This window comes from Hirundo rustica, chromosome 5, assembly GCF_015227805.2.
Source record: "Hirundo rustica isolate bHirRus1 chromosome 5, bHirRus1.pri.v3, whole genome shotgun sequence".
In the NCBI taxonomy this organism is placed as follows: domain Eukaryota; kingdom Metazoa; phylum Chordata; class Aves; order Passeriformes; family Hirundinidae; genus Hirundo; species Hirundo rustica.
Window position 1 is genome coordinate 53739152 of NC_053454.1, and position 25270 is coordinate 53764421.

The 25270-nt window shown below is 43.4% G+C and overlaps 1 protein-coding gene across 5 annotated transcripts in view; it reads left to right on the forward strand.

The window, feature by feature from the left end:
- The window catches only part of FAM13A (family with sequence similarity 13 member A), a 146261-nt gene that overhangs the window by 80918 nt on the left and 40073 nt on the right, over positions 1-25270 (forward strand). For 3 of the 5 annotated variants that reach the window (XM_040064094.1, XM_040064093.2, XM_040064095.2), the window contains exon 7: positions 17085-17126. In XM_040064094.1, the coding sequence (XP_039920028.1) occupies positions 17085-17126 (42 nt within the window). Of the gene's footprint in view, positions 1-7808; positions 7892-17084; positions 17127-25270 lie in introns of those variants that run through there. The other 2 variants (XM_040064096.1, XM_040064097.1) reach the window with 1 other exon arrangement.

Here is a 25270-nt window from a genome sequence, read left to right on the forward strand (position 1 = left end):
TGTCACTTTCCTTGCATCAGTTTGGCTCCGAGCTGTTCCAGTGTTGTAAAATCCTTCTCTTTCATGGTCAGTGGCCATGAGAGATTTCCTCGTTTAATCTGTTGCGGGAAGTATGATCCCAAGCTGACTGCTTATCTACAAATTGCACTTCTCACATTGGCTCAGTGCCTTCCTCTTGGCTGGAGAGGGTTGCAGTTAGGAAGTGTGAAGATAGTTCTGTTCCTGTACCAGCTTTTCTTTTCATTATGCACCTGCTGAAATAGTGTGTTTGTGCTAGGGATGCCTGCAAAGAGAGGCCACTAGGTAGTTGCAAAGAAAACCTGCTTGGTTGTTAATTACTTCCATTTGTTAAGGCTTTGACAGGACTCCTGGAAACAAAAGATTCCACCACCAGTTCCTCAGGTCCTTTCAGTCTCAAGCTCTGTGCATTCAGAAAGTGTGAGCCACGTAGGGAGGGATTAATAGCTAATAAAATGACAATTTTATTGTTCTGCATTATGGTTAGAAACTATCTAGCCACTATTAAAATGACTGGGAGCATTACTAACACTACACCATATTTTATAAAATTTACAGATGTTTCCTTTAAAAAAACCCACCCTGAAATTCCAGAAGGTGTCAAAGTGAAAAAAAAAATAAAATCAAGTGACCACTGCTCTAATAGAGGTATTGAGGGTCAAAGAAAAAAAAAGTTTCCTATAAAATCTTGTTAGCTTTTGCTGAATGTTTGCTCCTTGAGTAGAAAAATACATTTTTTTTCCCATGACTCTGAGAGGTGGTTGGGAAGTTGAAAACCTACAGACCTTACCCATGTTGTTCTGAATGTTCCTGATAATGAACTTGTTTTCCTGCGGTATCCACTTGTGCCACTCCTGACAGGAATGTCCTGCGGTGGGACAGAAGTGTGTTTGTGCAGCCTGGACACGTGCAGAGCAGCTGGGCACAAAGCTGATGTTGCAAATGAGGGGCACAGCAGTGAGCTGCGCTGATTAAGCCCAGTATCGCTGTATCTGGCTGTGCATAAACAACCATTTGTTGTATCTTACTGTACACACAGCTGGGCACAGGAAGAAGCCCCAAGGCTGACCTGAGAGGTCTGTGTTCTGCTCAAATGCAGTCAGGTTTTAATGGATCTGGGCAGAGTTGCCTTCTAGCAGGATGCCCCTTGCTCCTGTGGCAGATGCATCTTGCAGCTCCAGGCAGAGAGTTGGATTATTCTCACCCAGCTCACTCTCGTTTTAGTACCTCCCAGCCAGAGACATCTCTCCTGCCGAGTCATCTTTTCCCCACCGGCGCTCCCGGGAGCCAGGCTGGCCACTGGGGCACTGGTGCAAAGGGAGAACTCCCTTCAGTCACTTCATCAGCTGGAGGAGAGCAGCTATTCCGGGAGGGTTTTTTCTGGAGGGTGACTCTGCCAGACTGCCTCCCTTGCCAACACTGACAGCAGTTTATCTTTCAGTGGAGTAAAAAGCCACGTGCAGCAAATGTGAATGGTGTGTGTGGCCTGTACTTCTGCTTTCCTCAGCCCCTTCCCATATCCTTGTTTTTGGTGTGAGCTACAAGCATGGCACTTGAAGGTGCTTTAGGAAGCAGGGAACATGAAGGGTGCAGAGGTATGGGCTTCAAAGGACAGTAATTTTGTAGAGGATTGGAAGGATGTTTTTGGAAGCTGGGAAAGTGTAAAAATAGTGACATTTTTGGTAGGTAATATAAATCACGGAGGGAGCACCAGGGACTCATTTAAATTTTTTTAAAAAACCTTTTTGCTAACAAATGAATGCTTGTTCTTTGTTGTTCTCAATGACATTTTCATTGGTCTGAAACAGCTGGATTTTTAAAAAGCTTTTGTGCAGACAATTTTCTAGAAATAACAGTTTAATGTTTTAAAGAAATAACAATTTAGAGGAGTGGGAGAAATTTCATTAGATACTAAAATTTAGGAATTCCATTAAATTAGAGCTCTGGAGAAAGCCTGCTTTGAAAGTAACTTGTGCCAGACTGGACTCCTGCTTGTTTTCTTGCTCTCCCATGCTCTGGCACTTGAACTAGCTGGTGCAAATGAAGAACCTAGTGACCTTGTCACTCAGCATGCTTTACCCTGTTCCCACAGCAGATTAGCTGACACAACCATTCATTACTTGTTGCTTTCCCAGGAAATGCTTTAGGAACCTACTCCCAATCTTTCCCCTTCTCCAGGATGGAGGCCAAGAAATAATTTCTGGGCTATCCCATGGGGTGAGAGTCCTTTGGAAAAATAAAGCAATGGACAAGTGGGTGTGGCAGTGCTCGCAAAGGGCACCGCTGTTTAATGAAGGGAAGCCACAGCAGCAAACCCAGGTCTCCAGGGAGCATGTGGTGTCCCTTGCAATGGGAAATGAACTTTTGCGCTTATCCGTTGGATGAGATCAGGAGTGCTGAGAACCTGAAGCTCTGAGAAGCTTTCAGTTTACTCCATACTTTTCTCTTGTCCCTGTGAGTTTAAAGAACTGTTCTGGAATATGTTTCCTCCTTAACAGGTTTTAACTAGTCTAAAAGGTAATTTGGCCTCTAAGTTGCAGGAAGGAACAGAAATGCTACTGTGAAAAAACCAGTATATTCTCCACAGATATGCCAAGAAGGCTTGTATTTCTAATACAAAAAATAGAAGAGGTAAAATGAAGTCAGCTGAGAGCAACCTGTTTCTCTTTTGGACAAGAGGAGTATCAGTTATGAAAATAAGTAAGAAAATTCTGCAAATTACATCTAGGCAGTTTACATAAGCTTTGGTGTTCCTAAAGAGAAGCAACTGTAATTTGTAAGAACGTTAAAAATTCACTATAATTATTGATTAATTACATCAGTAGTTAATTATTCTCACCACTTTAAAATGTCTTAACTTCTAGGCATAATTTGCCTATCTTTGACTCCCAACCATTGAGTCTTCGTCAGTTTGTGAGTACTAGGTCAAGTATTAATGTTTCCTGCATGCATCGATGATTTTCTTTGAAAAGCACTAAATGTGTGGGTTTAGATTTTGTGTGCCCTTCATGGGTTGTCATCTGGCACTCTTCAGTTTTTCACAACTTGCTTGGGAATGGGAATTCCTGAAATGACCAAAGTCTTTTGTAGCAACCAACCCAGTATGAAATAAAGACATAACACACCTTTTCAATGTAATACCCATGGTAGTGTCTCTGAGGATGATGATAATTTCTTCAACCACATAACCACTCCAGGCTTGTCAGCACGATGTTGTAGCCCCATCTTGCACATAGTTCCCAGATTTTGCTCTTATGGGGTCGTGCTGAAAGTTTTAATGCTGGCTTGCACACGACATACAAAAATAACCCCCAGTACAATTTTACATTTACTTACAAATCACTGAAGCATCATTAAGTGAAACAAGGCTTTGCAAAGTCACCGTTACTACTTTTAAATCTTTCTGAAGATTACCCTTTCACTAAATTATGTTTTTAACATATTAGTTGGTCTTTCTTCCTGTTTGTGCCCTTTTGGAGGGAGCCTTTTTAATTGTCTGTCTGCTTTGTTTGGACTTGAAGGGCCGCTGTTTCCATGTACAGTTTCTGTTTACTTGTGACGTGCTTATTTCATACGTGCACAAAAGTTTCTGGCCTGCAGGAGATTTTCCAGGGTATTTGTCATGTATAATGGCAGATGTTCATATGCACAGATACTTTAAAGGGGAAAATGTGTGTATTAATATAAGCACATGTACATAAATAATGGAAATCTTATGTATTTATTACATTAATTCATTTACATGTATTTATTAATTTCTATGTATTTTGACAATACAAAATGAAATTTTGTATTGGTAGTATTTTGAAAAGTACATTCTGTAATTTTCAGTCTGGCAGTATCTTTCCTTTGCATTTCATGTTTCTGCCAGAGGGAAGATATTGCATAACTTAGTAAACATTGGGGGAATAAATTGGTGGTATTGAGTAGCATACTAAAAGCCCTCAGATTTTGTCAGACCAGGCAAGATTGCCTTTTTTAGATTATTTTTTATATTTTTAATATATTTTTTTAATTTTTTCAATAGTATCTGATTTGTGTATGACTGTGCAGTGAAGCAAGGGATAAGTGCTTTTCAGGAGGCAGACATAATCACATCCTGATAAAATCCATTATTTAGATCACATATCCTGTATCCTCTGGTGCTGCTCACAGATCCTCTTCTCTTGTTGCTTTATATGCTGAGAAAATTACTTGGTGTGCAGCAAAGGATGAAAAGGAAAGAAAGAGGAGAAAGCACTTCTGTAATGATGATTGACAGGAGACTTCCTTTCCAAATGTGCAGCTGTTCTTTAAACTTAGATGGAGAAAAGTGATTTTCATATTTAGTTCCAGCCAGTGGGGTTTTTTTCCTTTGTTGAAACTCACTAAGAAATTTACAGATCTAATCGTTTGAACACAGGTATTGCCTTGGTGTAGGTGCTGAAGTGTGGCAATGTGTGTTGGTATTTCAAGGGACTTTATAATTTTTATTGTTATTTGCTGTCTATTTTCCTGAAGTGTTTACAATACACTAGGGAGCACACAGTCAGAGGAGAAGATGCTGTGCCTGTCCTGAGAGAGGGTTTTTCCTCATCCTCTATTTCTACAGTTGGTGGTACCCTAAAGGGCTTTTGTGGTGTATTGTTGCTGCCAACGAATGAGTTTGGCCTTTCTGAGTAAGAGAAATGCAAGAATTATGTGAAACTTGCAGAAGAGGTTTTGTCTTCCTTGTTTGACATAGGAGAACAAATTCAACAAGTACAAGCAAATCCAAAACAAAACGTTGTATAACCCCAGGTTTTATGTGTGATAGCCCAGCTTGAGTTATGAAGTTAAAAAATGCATAAGAGGGCAAGGGGAGGGTAGGAATTCCTGCCTCTGACAAATAGCAAGTTGGTTTTAGCGTCAACATCTGTGTGAAGGAAGTGGAATTGTTTGGAGATAAGACTGCAGCTTTCTGGCAGCTTTTGTCTGCCTGCTTTGTGCCACAAATAAATCACTTGTGGTCCCTACCCATGAGCAGGGGAGGTGAAGAAATAAGATTTGTATTCTTGTTTAACAGCTGAGAGATTTAAAAGGCCCATTGAGACAGCATGAACTGAACTGGAGTGACATGCATCCTGTACTACTGCTCCTACCAATGGTTGGCCACAGTCCTCGAAAGGAGTTGTAAAAATTTCACTCTGACATTTTCCCGTGTTAAAATCTTTTGTTGCAGTGTCTGCAGCTGCTTTTGAAATAGCTAAAACTTTGGGAAAACAGCAGTGCTAGCAACCAGCTAGCATATTTTCAACTTTGGTCACCTTTCTTTCAACAGTTGCTGAAATTGTGTGCCGGTGGGTGCAGGGAAACATAAGCTCCTGTACCTCTCCTTAGCTGTGATGATTTTGGCAATGTTAAAAGAGACAAATGAGGATGCAAAGGAGAAAACTGATACCCATTGAGGGGACTGCAAAAGAGGAGAACAGAAACCAAAGGTGTATCTGAAGGTGTTGAGAGCACGGGGAGCTCTGCAACTTTACTGTTGGCATCTGGTTGATTTTAGCACGATAGCACGAGCTGACCTTCTTCACTGATGCTAATCCAGAAATTAATCTTTCTGGTTATTACAGCATCTCTTTGTTAGTGAATTCTTTGTCAAGGACCTTAGTACTTTCAAGCTTATTTATACAAGCAAGTCCCATGGAAGTTATGACAGAATAGCTAGTGTATAAATTCATAGTACAGCAGCTATTTGAGTTATTCCACCTCTGTTTATTCAGCAAGCTGCTCTGGAGAACCCTGTCTCCTTGCCCATGTAGATGGGTCCTTAGTTCAATGTGGAAAATTAATTTTTTTTAATAGCATCCCGATGGTAACACTCAGTTTATAGAAGTGTAATCAACTATGAATTGTGTGTGTATAAAAAAAACTGGCCAGGAAAAGTCAGTTTGATTTATTGTCGAACTGTGAAACGGGATAAGGTGCTTTTGTTTTATACTGAAGTAGTTTTATGTATCAGAGTAAAATCTTTCTTTCATCATTTTAGTCGCTTATGAGTGCATATGGCGCATTTAATTTGACAGGAAGTCATCAAGGTATTCATTTAATTGCCACGGATAAGAGCAGCTCAGATCCATGATGGCAGAGTGCTTTATCAGCACTGCTGCCTTTCCTAAAAAGGGGCCCTGTGCTGTGCCTGGCGTGACTGTCACAGCAGAACAGGCTTGTGCTGAGGCAATGGGCAGAAGCATTACTAATGCACTTCTTCCAGTCAGCCAGCTGACAGGAGCAGATATTAAACAGTTCAGGGTACTGAAGCAAAGCCACGTCTCAATTGGGCCCCGTGTCTCTCCTCCATGCCACTGCCTTGAGGCTGCTGCTGCCTGCTGGTCTCGATTTCGACAGAAAATGCCCCTGCCTCCTGCTGGCAAAGGTCAGGATCTGTTGGGCATCCCTGTGAAATGTCTGATACCCTCTGCTAACCTGGGAGTGTTGGCTGCTTCTCCAGAAAGCTGATGGGCTCATGTTTAGTTTGCATGACCTACATCTCTGTGGAAGTGTTAAGCATACAGGTACTAAGCTCCTGCTGCAGCTTTCTCCCAAGCCAGCACTAATCCTCACCCGGGTTGAAAGGGGCGGTACTTCCAATATTGACTTGAGTTTTTGAAGATTGACATGTGCCATTATGTTTGTACCGCCTAAAGTGTTGAAAAGACACTCTCAGGCCTCTTAATCAGATTAGGATCGTCCCCTTCCTCATCACACAAGGTATGCAGCGTGATAACATTGTTCACAGGCAGGGCAGCAGCTGAAGTGTTTCTGTCTGATGTTGGGGGAATGGAAAGCAGTTCCTCAGGTCTTCTGAGCAGAGGAGTTACGAAGGTGAAAAGTAAAACTCTGGGTATGCTCCTTTAGTTTTTAAACGTTTTGGTTGGTGTAGGACCTTAGTGATTTTGTGCTGTTCATTTTCCAAGGCTGCTGTGTCCTGGTAAGTGACACACCCCTTGCGTGCGGTCCTTTTGCCATCGTTCTTCCCAGCCCCAAACTTCTACCCAATCGAATGGTGTGATTTGCTGTTTCAGAGCAATATTTGGTCAGCAGCCACAGATGTAGAAGCAGGGGTGCTTGAGATAGCCCACTGGGAGCATGAGTTCGGCCCTGCAGTTGTCTCTTCAGCTCAATTATTAAGGGAAGAAGAGCTCTCTTGGCAGCTCTCTTGGAACTGGGTGGCCGACTACGGCACAAACCTTTCGAACCTCGGTAGTATCTACTGCAACACGGAGGGATCGCGTCCAGAGGCTGTGCCAGCCCTGCTAGACACCGATCCATGTAAAGGTGTGTGAGGGCAGAGCCAGAGCAGCCCCGCCAGGGTGTCGCGGAGCTTTGCGGGCTCTGGGTACCCGGGGCACCGCGCCTGCCCTTCCCGGAGCGGAGCCGGCGCCGCTGCGGCCGAGGGGAGGGAGCTCGGGAGAGAGTGCGCTGCACCCCGGGCGGGCGGGTTATAGTCGCACGGGATACAGAAGGGATGCAGAAGACCTTGTGGGGTCTTTCTGATGAAAGGAGCCATTAGCCCTCAGCTTGTGGCATCTTTTGCAGGCCCAGAACCAACCGCACATCAGAAGCCGCTTTTGGTTAGCCTGTGCCCGCCGAGCCCGCTGGGGCGGGCGGGGACGGGGGCCGCGGCGGGTGTCGCAGCCGGGGGGGGCCGGGCCGGGGCTCTCGGTGCTGGGGCGGGCCGTCGTCGGCCGCCAACCCGGGCCCGGCCGCCCCTTGGCCCCTCCCCGGGGCCGGGCGCTCCCCGCGGCCAAGGCGCTGGCGGCGCTGCGGGCGCGGCGAGAGGCGCGGCGGGCGGCCGGGCGGGCAGCGGCTCCATGGCCAGCATGGCGTGCGAGGTGATGCCCCTGCAGAGGTACGTGCCCAGCCGGGGCAAGCCCGGGACCCAGCGCGGGGCTTGTGCCGGGCCGTCCGGCACGGGGGAGCCGGGACTCGGACCCCGCCTGGGAGCGAGGATGCCCGCTCGGGAGTGGGATACCCGCCCCGGCGCCGGGGCGGTGCAACAAGTGGGGGCTATTAGCGGGTCTCCGGCGGCCGAGGATCTCGGGCGGAGCGGGGGATTCCATGTAGCGCCCCGGGATCCACAGAGCGCTCTCTGTGCGGGTTGGGAGCAGCTGGCAGGTGTCGAGGGAACCCGGCCAGCGCTGGGTCTCGGCCGGCTCCCCGCGGCCGGGCAGAGCCGAGCCCTCCGCGGGGCCGTACTGCGGTACGGGAGCGCGGCCGGGCTGCCCCTGCGCACAGCCCACCCCCGGCTGGCGGCTCGCACAGCCAGCCTGCCGCAGCATGGGCGGGAGGCTTAGTTTTCGGAGGAAAAAGGCTGGGTGTTTCCAGGATGCCGACGCACACCTCCTTTCAGCACCAGCTGTGAGAAAGTACCTGTGCTGGCATGTGCTCCCGCCACGCTATGGCAGGGGCAGATGCAGTCGGGCTTCTGAACTCGCAAGGCACAGACCTACTGCGAGGAGCGTGTACGCAGCCCTTTCACTGGGTCATCAAATTCTTATTTTTATTTTTACTACTCATTCAGTTCTCAAAATTAAGCAGTCCGTATCTCCCCTGGTAGTATTTGAATGGCCCGAATATCAGTATTTCTGTAATCTATGAAACAGTAAATAAAAAATTTACTGTGCCATTTCAGCACTGCGGTGGTGCTGTTTCAGCAGAAGCTGCAGAGTTGCTGCGTACTTGAACACAATATAGTAACTGAAATTGCTGCCCAAACTGTTATTTGTCTTGATAAAGTGCAGAGTCCTCTTCAGGCAGATGTGGAGAAAGTCTCTTTGGCACTATTGCAGTCATGGGGTTCCATGCTGATGACTGCAGAGAAACAGAATATAGTTTGAATGTCTTAAAGAAGTGTTCACAGTGCATCATTTCTATTTGAAGGACTAGTCTCACATAATATTTTTAACCTGTTCTGTTCCCAAGGATCTGACTGTCCTATCAGTGGTCGGAACAAGTGGTTGTTATTATGCTCTTGACTCTTCACCCCAAGGGAAGATATGTTTCACAGGCTGGCTCTAATTAGACTCTTTGTTGTTGCAAGGACTAAGTCTCCATCAGTTAGAGATGCAGTCAGCACTTCAAAAATGAGGCATTTTCTTCGAACTCCATTAAGCCATAAGCATGGTACAGAATCGTTTTGAGTTTTTCAGTTAAAATAATTCACGAAATTCTGGGTCCTTTTCCATCTCCTTGATCTATTTTTAGTCTGTGTGTACTGTACTTTTTAGCACATTGGTTTTTTTGGCACAGATTGCCAGATCCCTTTACAGTGGCATTCTCCAGGTTGCACCTTTGTTTTCCCGTTCTTCCCTCCCTTAGGGCAGAGTTCTGCTGGCTTTGAGCATTTTTTGTCAGTTTCAGGAAAGCTGATACCCCTAGTCTAGGTTCATACCAGCACGGATAGCACCGTGTTTGTGGTTGCTGTGGGGTGGATAGGCTGATGCTGCTGTTCCAGCTGAGGGCATGGACAAATTGCAGTGCATGGCTCCTGTTATGGGTCTGATCAGAGTAGTGGCACCCTTCAGGTTCTGTAATTTGCCAAGCTGAAAGAATCTCTCTTTCCCTCTCAAGAAAGGGAATGAGCTGCCTGAAGTAATCGCACTTGGTTCCCTTCCTGGGTGAGTGAACTTGCTCCTGCCCATCTCCTGCAGGTGCCCTGCTCCGTGCTCTCTTTGGGCATGAGGCTGGCCATGCTGTGCCTGCCACGGGAACCCTCCCGTGCTGAAGCAATACAGCTGGTCTGTGAAACTTGGGAGAGTGAGAAGGGCTCTGTGTCTACCAAGATACGTGTGAGCTGTGAGCCTGTCTTCCAGAAAATCATATTAAGTGCTTACATAGAGCCATATGGATTATATGGAATCATCCTATATATAGATATCTGTGGAATGGCATGTGATGGGGTATGGTGTCCTGCTGTGAAGGAGTGACAATGAGGATGTCAGGGTTATGTTTCATTGCATGGGAAGAGGTGGAAAGCCCAATGTGTTGAATCCTCACTGTAGTATGTGCTATATTGCCCAAGCACTGTAGAAGGCACCGGTGAATGTCACATGGATTGCATTACCGATTTTCCAACAACTTATTCACCATTAATTGTGTCTTCTATTGCTATTAGGCTACCATCTTTTCAGAATAGCATTAGCTTACTTTGGTATCCCAGCTTCCTAGTCAGAGCATTACTACTGCTGTTAATGCATGTTTTAATTCATGTATTCTAGCTCAGCCTATTGCAGATTTAACAACAGCTGTGCAAAGCTGAAGCCTGTGGCTGCATTTGCCAATTATATCTGCCAGTTTCTGTAGGAGATAAGAGAGGCAGGTACACGCTTGGGCCTTGTTTGTGATCGGTGGCCTCTGTTGCTTAACAAGTCAAGGTAGTGGAAGAGTGAAGCCATCACAAATATTTTTAGCAAGTGCATGTGAAAGCAGTAGGGAATGTGACTGATCTGTTTCTAACCTGTACAGCAGCAGATGTCTGCATGGGCAGTCTCACTTGCAGTTACCAGGATTGTTTGATTTTCCTTACTGGTTGGTTTGCTTGGGATCTTTCAAAAAATCCCAGCAGTTTAGCCTGAGAACACTGCTGTATTCCACCACCTTTTTTTCTTTTTTTTTTGGGGGAGGGGGTATCTGCTGTGTTCTCTTTATCACATTTGTGAACATTTTTGTGTGTGAAGTTGTACTGTAAATAAGTCTGATCTTTTGTATTTTGCTGTCACTTTCTATCCAAGGTACTGGGAGTGCTTGACAAGCCCTGATGAAGTATCTTCTGGAATATGGATGTGAATTATGCTCTCTGAGGGTGGAGAGAACTTGAATCTAGTTTTTTCTTTGTTTGCTTTGGGTTTGGGTGGATTTTTTTTTTTTTTCTGGTGGAAGAACGAAGAGAAATTCAAACCTGTAGCTTTTACCTTCCTCAAGTCATAGCTTGTTAGAAAATGCTGTGTGAATTTTTCATCTTCCAAGCTCATATTTGACCCACAGCTGGATACCATGTCTTATCACATATGTGACATGGTGTGTAGAAGCCTGTGGAAACTCTTCCTCAGTACCGCTGGGGGCGGAAAGCTCTGACTAAAAGAGGAAATTGGTGTGGAAATTTTCTTTGGTGCTTGTCTCTGGGGTGTCCACCTGATTAAGCAAGAAAATATTAATATTTGCCTAAAAACTGGCCTCTTAGATACCTTTATTTGAAGTGTGCAAACAATCCTGAGACCGAAATCACTGGTTACCTAGTAACAGTTCTTCACCATTTTAATGCAACAGGTATGTGTGTGTTATGCAACTTCACTGTTAGATTCTGAGAAGAGGTGAGACTTTGGCTGGTACATTCATTGTGCCTCTTTCTGAGCCATTTTCTGGTTTTATCCTAGTGAGCACTATTGCCAAACCACAAGTAAAAGAAAAGACACTGCCCCATCTTTCATAATAAGACCCAACTGGCTTAAGAAGTAAAACAACAAAAGTGAGCTGTTTAACATTGACGTCATTTTATAAAAGATAAACATATTTGCAATCTAGGAGGATAGTAAGCAGAAAATAATTACACAAAATTATGCTGTCAAAGGCTCCGGGGATATTCAGGTATGTTAATATAAATGGAAAATCTGCCTCTTGCTCACAGTGGCACTTAATCAGCAAGAAGTTCTGCTCACTTCAGCGTGCCATAGGATAGCCTATGCTTCCCTGATCTCTGATGTTGCTTTGAAGTAGGAGGAGGTGTGCAAAGAGCCTTCAGTATGCTTTTTTTTTCCTATTCAGGTAATATTCTTCAATCTCACACACAGCCTGCACAGTTTTGCCTATGGGTAGATGCCTGTGCTGTGTAATTTACTTGAGAGATCTTTAGGAAAAACAAGCTGAAGAAACAGCTTTGAGGGAGATGATGGGATCCTTTGGAATTTAATATTTAAACCAATTCACCTGCACCCAAGTATTGGAGATGCTTTGTGTAGTGTGATATTTTTACAGGATACGTGAGTTCAGAGTAAAGAAGCTGGGTTGTCAGCCTTGGATTTTGACATGTGGCTCATTTGCTGAGTAACTTACTTAAGTTTCAGTGGTATGCATGGTTAGTTATAAGCACAGCTATTGTGAAGACTGGAGATAAATATCTAAAACAACATGTTACGGTTTTGACTTATTAAAGTTACTCTTCAGGGAAAATAGAGATGTTGGCATGGAAATAACTCTCACAGGAAAATAGCTGTTAAGCATTTGTTTTTTAAATAGTGCATATACGGTATTCCCTCCTCCCCCTCTGTGTAAGGATGTAGAGCAAGGGTGGCGTTGCTCAAGGATTGATGGTAAGTGCTGACTCTAATGATGACCATTGTAGCACTGCAGTGTTATGATTAGTTAGATTAAATTCATGGTTAATCTTGCATCAAGGATGGTATTATTCTTTCTTCTTTTGCATAATGTACCTCAATATTTATTTGAAGGAATTTTATTTTGAAGGATTTATTTGAAGGCAAAAGCTTGTGTTGCCTGCTATTTCTCATTTGCAAAAACATTGCCTTTTACCCACTGCTGTGAAGCACAAGCTATGAGTAAATAGCTCTATTGAGAAAATAAGCCTGCAATAAATTTTCATGAGCTGTTTCAATCTCGCATTTTTTGCAACATTGAAATAACTTTTATGGGGAAATGACTTGGATGAGTGAAGAAGTGCTGAAAAATTTGTGAATAAGATGAGTAGCGCATGAAGCACTACTGTGGCCTCAAAATCAATGTTTCCTTGAAGCTGTTTTTAGTGTTGTTGGTGTTGAATGTCATAATAAGTAAATAAATGTTATTGTTAAAATCCTCAGCTGTTGCAAAAATTTAATGTCTTTTAATCAAAGGAGGCATAGGTGTTCTAAATGATGAGAAGAAAAGAAAAGGGAGATAAGTTCAAAGCCTTAAGAAGTCACCCAAACTTAGCCTTCCTTCTCCTCCCTCCAAAACCTGCATTAACTTTTGATATCATTAGCAATTTTGATGTCACTGATTTTTTCATTGCCTTTTTGTTTGATTGCATTAAAAATAAAAGCTATTGCTTTGCGTTAAAAAAGTATTCTCACTAAAAAACAACTACATTTCTCTTGAAGTCAAGAATTTCTGTGGTAGAATAGGTGAGCCATTCCCATATCCAACATTTGAGGTCAGAACAAACAGAGCCTCTGGCAAGGCATTAGGAAAACATGACCTTGGCTGAGCAGCAAGACCCTGCCAGTGTCTAGGCCCTTCATCTCCAGTGCAAAATGTTGACCCATGAGTCAAAGAGCATTTTCATAAATGTAAAAAAAAAAACAAAAACAAAAACACAAAAAAACCCAAAAAAAACCCCAAACAAAAAAACCCCACCAAAAACAAACAAAACAAAACAAAAAAAAAAAAATCCACAGAGTATTTTTTTTATAATTTCATCAACTAAATGTCCCATTTAAGCTTTGAAAAGAGATGTGGAGTAGGAAAGCAGCAGTAGCTTTGTTATGGAAGTTCCAGTGCCAGGAAGCTAAGACAGAACTGCTGCTGATTAAGTGCAAATAAAACAAGGAGGAAGGAGCCTGAGCCATTCTCTGACTTTGGGTGGGAGCTCAGGCCAGTGAGGAGAGGGCTGAGACAGGGGTATTCCCTATGCACAGAAATAAATTGGGAACTTTACATCTAAATGAGTGCTCTACAGCAGGTCCAGCACCTCCCTTATTCTGCCTGAAGGGCAAGATGGTTTAAAGGTTGGGCTTGATCTGAGAAGGCTTTTTCACCCTCAGTTCTATGGTTCTATAATTCTATGAGATGTCAGGAAAAAGAACAAAAAAAAAGAAAAAAAAAAGGAGCCATGATGTAACATTGCCTGTAACATTCCTGTTGCAAAAGAGGGAGGCAAAAAAGGATAACACTCCTTCTGTAATGGAAATTCATTTACCAGTTAGACTTCATCCAGGCTTTCCTATTTCCCTCTTCAGGGGCAGAAAGGTTGTGCCTGAAAATCCCAAAGTGTGCTAAACTAACTGGTGGGCTAAACTGGTGTTCCTTCCAGACTGACAAACTTTTAATTAGCTGAGTGGTGGTTACAAACATACGCAATATTGCTTCTTTACCCGTGAAATAAACAAATAAGTTTGGTTTGCTGTGGGTTTTTATGTTTGGTTTGGTTTTTTTTTTTTTTTAGTTTGGCTGGTATTTGTTTTGGTTTTTAGCAAGAAGGAAGTTGTCAGGTAATCTCCCAAGTATTTCGTGGAAGCAATTAATTTCTGTTTAATCCCTGGATTTAGGGGAGCTGTTTATATGCTCGAGAAAAAAGAGACTGCTGTATTTTGCACTCACCTGCTTGGCCAGGTAATCAGTGGTAGTTGTGAACAAATAACCGGAGTTTTTTTAAGTTACTTCATGCCTTCTGGACATAAAGCATATGTACATCTGGACAAAACTTTGAGGATAAAAAAATCCCAACCAAACAAAAAACCCCCAACATTTAATTTACTGCTAAGCCTGTTTGTCTAATGGATAAGTTCTTTGCTGAGGAAGGTAGAAATTTAGAAGATTTTTATGATTTTCTCAGAAGTCTGGATTTCACATGAGTTAGCTTGGAGGTCTTCATCCCAGGTTCAACTACTGCTCATTTGCTGCACACGTGAAACTATGAACCACTATTGAGTCAGAGAGGTTTTTCACAGCTACAATTATTACCAACCCTGTGAAATCTTGAAACTTGCTGATCTAAATAAAACTGATACTTGGTTTCTGACTTCTGTAACAGCTCCTTTCTCTGCCAGCTAATGGGCTTAAAATATTTGTTTCTCCTCAGATCCTTTGTATGGGAGGATGAATTTTTGCACAGTTAGAAAACTTGCTTGAACTTTAGAATCATCCAGTTGAAGTTGCTGTGGAAGAAAGGGAAGGAAATGCAAGAGGACTCAGAGTCCTGGCTGAATGCTACTTTTCATCTGCTCTGTCAAAACAAATATTGAGAGCACAAATGCAAAAGATAATTTGGACTTCTTCCATATGATTGTGCTGCTTTGATTTGGAAGTTAATTACAAACCTTGAAATTAGGAGGGCTGTTCATGATGGAAAAGAGAGCATGTTTGGAGTGGCATCAGCAACTGCCACTTGTACATAAAGCAGCATTTGGTGTTGTCATTCTGTGCATTAATGCACAGAAATCTTGACAGCACTGTGAACTTTCATGTATATGAGAAAAGATTTTTCATGTTTTCTGGCCACTATTTGGACTTGTTTGCATTGAGATCATAAGTACAGCTATTAACACAGTGAACTGAGCACAACAAAAAATGTCACCAGCAGCTTTGAGAGTTTAAAGTGCTTTCTTTGCACTTACAAAAATAAGTATTTTGTAAGTGCCAAATAAAGTGATAGAATGCATGCCAGCTGAAAGACTGCATTGCCATCAGGGGAGGGAGCCTTACCTGGTACAGGTTCCTACCCGTGCCTTCATTGCACGTTGTCTTCAGGAAGGCAGTCATGTGCGTTTCTGTGTTTCCACCAACTTTTTCTAGGCAGTCTCAAAGCTGTAGCAGTTTCTCCCAAGGGCTCAGGTGCTGTTGGCCTCAGTTCACAGGCAGGCGCTCTCCACCTGCTGTGCACTGCTCTGTGTCCTGCCTGGCTCTGGGAGCAGCAGCAGCTCTGGGCACTGCAGCTTGTTCAGGCTGCTGAAGACAGGCTTGTGGAAGTGGCAGCGAGGTTTCCAGCAGCAGCTGTGCTCCCAGTCTACTTGGGGAGCTGCTGAACGCTGTCCAGTCACTGTTGCCTTGCAGAGGTGATGGAGTTTTGGTAGACCACACCGATTTCAGAGGCAGTTTCTGTTCCTTGCGGTCTGTGGTGTTTGGTGTTAGCCACAAATCAGTATTTTGGGTTTCCCGCACCATGTGCTTTAAGGCCTTCGCTGTAGATGTCTGTTTGTGGATCTTTCCATATTCTGTTTGGGGGGTTGAATCCTTGTGATTATTTTTCTGGAACACTGGCTTGCTTATCTGTTAGTCTGACTTTTTAAATCCCTTTTATTGCCTCCTCCCTTACGCTCTGCTCCCCTCGGTGAATTTGGCGCTCGTGTTTGTGGATCTGTTATAACATTGGCGGTGTTGGAAACAGGCCGTGGTTAAATCTGCCTCTGGCTCTGTACAGTGTGAGGGCAGGGTGCTTACCTGGCTGCAGGCCAGTTTCAGCTCACCTTGCTGAGGGAGCTTCATGCCGCCTCCAATGGAAACTGCAGAAAGTACCCGAGTACTTGATTTCCTAGTTGCAAATCCTACAGAGATGTTTCTTTCCCCTTTATCGAGTGCTTAGAGCAGCTTTTATAAGCCAACAAATAAAATCCTTCAAAACTCAAGAGGTCATGTGCGATTCTGTGTCCCAGCTCGTTCTCACCCTTGTGCCAGCGCAGACACAGTGAGCTGGATCAGGGCTGGTAAGTCACTTGCCAGGTAGTTACGTTGGGGCCAGGCCAGTTGACAACTAAAACACAACTGGACATTTTGTCAGGGGACCTCTGTGCCAGCCAGTGGCAATCCCTGATCTCAAGCCTACAGAAATTTTGTTCAAATAAACTTTCCACAGGAGTGGTAAAACTGAGGAGTAGGTACCCTCATGCGTACGCCTATGGCCATGGCCGTTTCTTTGGTTACTCAAGATGGCATTTGTTTTTTTCCCCAAGCTTGGCTTTAATAGGCAGAATGTTTAATTCTGGAGCAGTAGAGAGCGAAGGACTCTCTTGGTTTTCCTAGCAAAATGCTTTATTGTTGCCATGGGAATAGGCCTAGCGCTGTTGCAGAGTCGGAATGACTCCTGGCTGTCTAGCAGGAGATCTGTTACGCCACGTTTGTGGACATTGAGAAATGAGTTGGATTGCCAGGATTTGAGGAAAGTAACTTAAAGCTTTCTTCTGTGCATCAACCAGAGGACAAAATAGACTTAAGTGTTACCTCTGTAATGGGTGCAATTTCACTTTCGTTAACTCTGCTTTTTAAGAGTGGGTATCTTAAGCTAGAAATGCAAGACAGAGCTGCATACTAACTTACGAAATATGTTTTGTTTCTAGCTCCCAAGAAGATGAGCGGCCTATGTCACCCTTCTACGTGAGGTATTTACTCAGTTGTTTTCATTTATTTGTCTGTGTGGGATTGACTCATTATTGGAATTAAATGTGGGGAGGGGTTCAGAAGTGCTGAACAGACTGTAATCAAAGCGAGCATTAATTTTGCATTTGTAATTATTGCTCAGTTACTGGGATGACTCTTTGTAGATACCATCTCTGTTGCCTTTCTTTTGTATTTAAAGAGGAGGCCCAGGTTTTAAGGTCTTTATTACAAGATGGACGTGGTTTTCCTCTTTTCTTTGGTTTGTTACGTAGCTTAGATGCCCGAGTAGCTTATCTGCAGGCACAGGAGAGATTTTTGCTACAGGATTTGAGGAACTGGCAGCATGTGCTGCTCAGGAAGAAACCAGGAACCAGATGGTGAGTCAGCAGCCCATCCAGTTCCCTGCTGCAGCCTGGAAAAGCAGGAGAGTGCCTGGGTGCCCAGCAAGCCTCACTGGAGGGAATGGTGCTCATGCTGCATTTGAACAAATTGTTTCTTGTTTTGCCAACTGGAGGGCAAAGTCACTGCTTGTAAAAGGGGTCTAATTCTGTTGACATCTGTGAAAGTTTGCTCTGCTTGCTTCAGTAGCAGGCTTAATTCCAGTGCTTTCATTTATACTTAGTGGAGGAACAGGAGCCAGAGCAATTAACAATGAAGGGCTGCAGAGGAGAAGGGCCAGATATTATAATTGGGTTCTTTGATCTCCTCAGAGTTTAAACAAATAAAAAGAAATCCCAGTGGTGCTTTTTGTGAGAACAGTGATAATTGGAATTCTTACAGTGGTGTCTGAAATTTGTTCATCCCTGGCATATACTCCTGTTTATCTTCGTAGCTTGGGTTGTTTCTTAAAGAATTTTTCTGACGTGAAGCGTAGAAAGAGTGCAGTTAATGCATGCTGTGCAGAAATGTGTGTCGGGGACTGTTCATGGACTAACCTGGTTTCATGATCTGTCTGCCTTCCTGTTGATGCACCGGCATTCCCTGCAATCTGTTTGTGCAGATGTTGCCAAGCTGTGCCTCAAAAGCTCCAAATTGTCAAAGGAGATCCTGCCTTCAGGAGGTTATTTTGTTGCTGCATACATGCATACCCCTGTCTCAAATTTTCCCTAGTTTAATTCTTCGTCCTGCCTTTCCATTTAAAATTGTCCTCCCCTTTGTTTTTCTTTCTGGCTAAATGTGACTTCCAAATTATTTTAGGGTTTCATTACATTTCCATCTGTCTTACTGCTCAAAACTGTCCTTCCAAGCCCTGTCCTGGATTATAGAAAAAAATATCCATGAAGGAGATACTCTTCAGCTGACCTTGTCAAGATCACCAAGGAGAGATGGAGAACAAGGAGTGGACCTGAGAAAACTGATATCAAAGCAGGACATTTCTGAGAGGAAGGCAGCAAATTTGAACATCTTAAGTAGAGATGTAGGCTTATGAGGGGGTAGAACAAAGAATGAGTGTGTCCACAGAAATGAAGGGATGGGTCTCCATGGGAATCTGTCTTGCAAATAGGAAGGAAACTGTCAGGAATAAACAGCTGGGGAGTGAAGAAATGGCTGGGAGGAGAGGGAGCCATACACCTTGACATACAGGCTTCCTGCCAAGCCTGTGTCTTTTGTAACATTGCTGGGATACAGTTACTTGTAAATAAAGGGAACAGCTTGTAAGTCTTGCTTCTGTTTGTAACACATCAGAAATGTGTCCTCCTGAGGTCAGTTGCCAAGTGCAGTTAGTTTGGCAGGAGCACTGGCGCTGGCTGGGTGATTCCTGCTGCTTCCACAAATGAGAACTTGAGTGGGTGGGCAGCTTTCTCTGTGTGACTTCGAATGTTCTAATTGCTGCCCCAGAGGCTGTGCATGGCAAATGTAGGAACTGCATTTCACACCATGGGCAGGGAAGGGGAGACTGTCTGCTTTAGCTCTCTGATGGTCAAATCTATTTCTATTGCTACCAGCCACACTTACATAATTTGAAATGCTGCTCAAGTAATCCTTCAAATGAATCGTGAATGTTTGGGTACAGAGCGGTCACTGCTGTGTTTATGCAGTAGTTCCGTATAGATAATTATACAACAAGTTAAGTAAGTGGGAACAAGAGCTCTTTAGCTTCCAAACACTGCATAATACTTGGCTCTTGCCAGATGGAAGGAACATTGTGTCCCTCTGTCGTAGTTTAACCCCAGCGGGCTGCTTTGCTCACTCCCCCACCAGCGGGATTTGGTAGAGAACTGGAATGGTAAGAGCTGGAAAACTCATGGCTTGAGATAAAGACAGGTTGATAGGAAAGAGCCATGCACACAAGAAAAGCAGAACAAGGAATTCATTCAGTGCTTCCCGTGGGCAGGCAGGTATTTAGCCATCTCCAGAGAGCAGGGTCTTGTCACATGTAATGGTTTCTTGGGAAGACAGATGCCATCACTTCAAATGTGTCCCCCTCCTTCCTCCTTCTTCCCCCCACTCTAAATACTGAGCATGATGTCATGGTCTGGAATATCCCTTTGGTCAGTTTGGGTCACTTGGCTCTCCCAGCCTCCCATGCACCCCTAAATCCCCTGCCAGTACAAAAACCAGAAAAGGCCTTGGCTGTGTCTAAGTCCTGCTCAGCAATAACACAAACATCTCTGTATTATCAGCCCTGTGTTCAGCACAAATCCAAAATACAGCCCCATACCAGCCACTGGGAAGAAAGTGAACTCTACCCCAGCCAAAACCAGCACACCCTCCATAAATGAGTTTTAATAGGATAGAATCAGGGACTTGATTATTCTGTGCTATACCATCCCACCTAACAATGGAGATGTTTCCCTGGTTGCTGTTTTTAACAACAAGACAAATGCTGAAGGTCTTGACTTTTAAGTCAGAACTGTCAGAATGCCACCAATAAATATCCTGTTTCTTAAATGACGCTGATTTGTTGGGGTCTTTTTATATTGGGAAAGTCAAGACTTTATTATCATTGCTACTTTGCAAGGGAATAAACAGTCTGTAACAGTATGAGAGTAAGCAGTAAATGAGACAAAATGTGACATGGGTTGGTAAAGAGCGGTGACACCAGTGCAACCACACTATTTTTTAAAATACTTTCCAGGGAGAGGAAGAAAAGGAGTATACCTAATCTGTCTGATGTCAGCAAAATGTTTTGTATCATGCCATCTATGTGGAAAAAGTGGGCATGAGTACTAGAACTTAAAGATGGGTAGGGAGGAGGTGAGACCTATAGATATTACTGGTAGGAGAGGAAGGGGATTGCTGCTGGAGATCTTTAAATGTTATGAACTTCTTTTTCTTAATTGCCACTAGCATAATAAAGTCAAATCATGTTCATTTATTGAGCTTATAGCAGAAATTTAGGAGGGTGAATAGGTTGGTGGTGTCCTCTGGGAGAATGTATGTGACAGTGAGATATTGTATGGAGTGAGAGATATAGATATTTATAAAAAATTAAAATACATTTATAAATGTAAGCATCGAATTTAAGATATATACTATAAAAATAATAACATAAGTAATAAAGTCATATACCTGAGGTCTAATAATGAAAATCTTTGCCATGAAAGGGAAGTTCCTCACATTTGGAAATGCCAGGCAAGAAAAAAAGATGTGAGCATACTTGTTCATGGAGGGATGAAAGGGAGGCATGGGATGAAAATACTCAAAGTAATCATGTGACAGTGGATATATAAAGGAAGTATTTTCAGTACACTCAGAAGTATAGATACCACTGTACAAGAGACAGGTGAAGCCTTACACAGTTTCAAGTCACTCGTGTTCCAATGGCTTTAGGTTTGTGAAGATGATTAAAGAAATGGCAAGACTTATGAGATGGAGGAAAGAACATGGGGGTCCTAACTACCATAAGAAATGAACCAGAGCACACATATTCCCCCTGAGTTTTAGACAGAGAGGGGAGAATGTTTATGTTAAATAACAACACTGATGCAAGCGAGGATGTGTATAAATAGTTTATTAATATATTTGGGCAGAAAATTCATAGCTGGAGCCCTCTGTCATTGGGGATATAAGGATGACGTCAGCTTGACCAGTTTGAGAGAACTGGGGTCTGAATCCATTCACCTACTGCTGACCAGAGTTCTCCTCTCCCTCTCTCTAGCCCTTGATTAGATAATTTCTTGGCTCAGCTGGGCTCAGTACCAGGCAAGATGATTTCTATACAGTTAAAAGAAGAGGAAAACCTTGCTAGGTGACTGATTGTTCCAGGGAGTCATGCCTGAAGGGCGTTTACGTTCCAAAACCGTGTGGTAAAGGGAGTTGAGATTGTTAAAAAGTGCTCCTTGTATAATTCTTTAGCGAGACTCTGAATACCAGCTGCATTCAGTAATCAGTACTGAGAAACATTTGGCAGTTTCAGGTAATGAGGCGGCATCTGGCAGCGGCGAGTCCCTGTAAGCACAATTCCACTCCACGTGTGCAATGAGTTTTCAGAAGACAGGGAATCTTCAGGCATGCTTTGTGCTGGAGGATGTGCCTTGGATGTGAGTTAGTCATGTAGATCCTTCCAGAGGAGCTCCCTGATGGGCACGTCCTGAGAAAAGCCAGTGTGGTATTACAGGGGAGGAAAGCAAAAGCTTTGTAGTGTGGAGCTTCCTTGTCAACATGCAGAGCATTAAACTGAAATTGAGATGAGACCTGACATCACAAGCAGTGCCAAGGATTGCGTTAAGTACACATGAGTGCAGGGCAAGGCATTAGGCAGTTTTGCCTGGTTCTTTTCCTAGAATTACTTCTGTGGGCGTTATTCAGTACAACTGACTGTTTCTCCTTTCAACAGTTTTTATTTGACACAACTCTTTAAATAATGCAGGTCCGGTATTCTTACCTTGAAGAATATTTATTGCGTAAGATGTTTTATCCTGTTTGTTCTCAGGTCGGTTTCCTGAAGAAACTGGAAAACTTTGCTCTGGATTTCACACCTGCTCAGAAATTTGCTTGTCCACCTTCACACTGGACGCTTCTCCCTCCATGGGACGTGCCATAAGAGGTCCTAAGTGCACAGGAGTGCTGAGCCCCATCACAAATCATGATTACTTTCTGTGATGCGGGTTCCTGTCCATCACACCTGCACTGGCTGAAAGTAAACACCAGGTCACTGGGTGGCCCTGCTCTGGGTGCCAGGCAGGTCTGAGGTTCCCTGAGGATTATTTCCCTGCTCTGCAGGGGAACCTGCACAGACACAGCCATGCAAATTCACCAAGCTCAATCTTGTGGTCTCTGTGTATCCCCTACAGGGTTGTCTCTGCTTCAAGCAGTAGGTGTCAGTGTGCATCCGTCGTGGAGGAGGTGCAAGTGAAAAACATTAGGAATCCCGAGTAAAGCTGCTTTTAGTGGGGTTCGTTTTCTGTGTAGTAACAAAGTAAAGTAAAAATTAGTTTACCACGTTTGAAGGAAGGATAATTTGACCTGAGCTTGTGAAAGTGTGAAGGTGCTGAGAAAACAATGAAAGCGTGTCCTCTGTGATGGGACATCCCAGTAACTAAAAGCACACCCCTTTAGTTTTTAAACTCACTATTTTCACATCTTGTATGCCATCACAGCACTTCTCTTTGTTGTATGCCATCACAGCACTTCTCTTTAAAAGTGTGTCAAATAAAGTGGTTGTCATAAAATGGATCCCATGTGATTTTGCAGTATTGCAAGTCACAGTGTGGAGAGTGGATAGCATTTAGACCATATAAATACATATGAATAGGAACTTCCTAGATCAGGGCTTGAAATACTGTGTTCAGGAGGACTTCGGGAATTTCCCATCTGTTATGTCAAAGCATTTAAACATCTTCAACTTTGTTGGAATAGCAAAATGATAAAAAGTTTGTGCATCTATTGAGGCTTTCTCACTGTTGTGTTCAGCTTTTAAAAAAGCAAAACCAAGAAAAAAAGCCACCTTTGCTTCCTGAATAAAGCAGATGGACTGTAAATGCATCTCAGCAACAGGTGTATACTTTAATAGCAGACTGCAAGTATAGCTTATGAATTAGGCCATTAGGTCTTGTCAAGAATTAATTAAATTACTTCATAAATGAAAACCCAATCTGGGAAAACACTAAGCCAGTACGTCAGTTTCCTGGTTTGCTCTGTTTGATGTTTTTTCTTTGCTCTTTTTGTCTAGATGCTAAGATTCTTTGCTCAATAGTGGCTTGAATGAAAGAAATCAGGAGAAGGGGCATTGCTATCCAACTCATTGATATCCAGCATCTGCTATCACAAGATGCCCAACGCAGACCCGACAAGGTGCAGGCATTGCATGAGATAATTCTCACTCCAGTGCACTTTCAGACTTAGGGAGTACTGGTTAGGGGGCACAGGTGAGATTAAACGGTGATGGGAAAACACCACCTTCTCGTCCTTGAGGCTGAAACAGAAGGAAGGAGGCCATGCAGTACGAGTTTGCCTTACGTGTGAAGTGAGACATTATCCAGAGCTGACAGAGCACCTCTGAAAGTGAGCAAAAGACTTGGGTAAACAATTCAGACAAAACTGGGAAGTGCTAGAGGTCAGATTTCCCAAAAGGAAAAGCATGAGGGTCATAAGAAACCAGTTCAAAAGTTCATAGCGCTTAAAACAGTTGTGTGCCTTTATGCAGGTTTTCTGGTTGGCTTTCTGAAAGTAAAAGTCCCCCAGCACTGGGGAACTGTCCTGCTGCCTTCAGTCACCTGGGCAGAACCTGTAATTTCTGTGAAAAGCTGGTATTTCTCATCGTGCTCTGGAGCAGCAGCTGCATAATCTAATAAAGATAAACTAGCTGTGAGATAATTGACCGTACGTATCAGTGAACTGGAGCAGATGTGAGGAGAAAATAATGAACTGCAGCGGAACATGAGTTCCCATTGTCCGGATGATTTACTGAGCAAGGCAGCTGCCTGCACAGGCGGGCGTGACAAGAGGGCTCTTCTAGGCACGGCTCACCCTGCCTGCCCCGCATAATTCCGACAGCAGAGCCACTTGTGCCACCCAAGAAGCTTGGAAAAGCCCGCAGGATACACCCTGCCTGCCTGGGTGCTTGTCTGGGCTCTGAAATCCTTACAGGGTGGTGTCTTTGCCTGAGTTTGCCAACGTGCTCTTGCACCGCCTGTTCTGTCCTGAGGCAGGCTCGAATCCTAAAACCACTGTGTAACTCTCCTCCCTCCGCCATTTGTTTTGGATTCGAAGTTTTTTGGTGTAAGAAAGGTTGGTGGAGATTAAGTGAAGCAATTTAAAAACACATTTAAATTAAGCTTCAAAATGAAATAGCCGGAAAAGTTACCAACCGTGCAATTCAAAGGAAGTTAGCGTATCTAGAAAAACTCTGATTTAAAATCTCTGTCTTATTGAGAGGGAACCAATAAAAGAGCATTGAGTTATCACAGAGTTTAGGATAAACTTGGATTCAGTACAATAAAATCAGAATGGCAGAGCTTTGTTTTATAGTCATCCACTCAGCTGGCATGTCATGGATACATACTTCCTTGTTATTTGTCAGTAGTTTGAAAATCACCACGTTACTGACTTTCTTACAGAATCTATATTGCCTGAATAGGGCTTTTCTAGGTACGGTAAATTAATTGTTACGCATCATTATAAATAGTCAGGTTAATGTACTTAAAACTGAATTGTTGTTAGTAAAGCACACAGTTAACTGCAAATTAGACAACTGCAGAATCTACTGCGGTGTTAGAAAAAATGTATTGGTAGAAGAACCTGTATCGCGGGGATGTTTTTTAAAAGCTGAAATCCAAACAATCCTTTCTTCATCTCCACTATCACTTTCCTGGCATGAAAACAGAGAAGAAAAGTGTGATATGAAAGACACCCTCACTCAGTTTGGCTTGCATGTAGATAATATAAAAAGCTGATGCAGCATGAATCTACTCTCATGGGTGCAGGAGCTGTAGCAAGCACACGAATTGTATCTTATAATGCGGGTTAGCCTACCGCACTAGCGCCTTACTTGCTGATATGTCTCCATGGAAGACCAGGCCTTTAAAAAGAGTTTTGGGTTGGGAAGAGGCCACTTAGTTCCTGTAAGCAAACAGGAAAGCAAGTAGGGTGCTTGAAATGTGCACTTCAAATTCCAGCACCATCCTGTAGTTGATAGTCAAGATGTTAGATGCGGGAAGTGTGATCTTGCAGATTTTGTTTCCTGTATGCAGATATTTTGTCT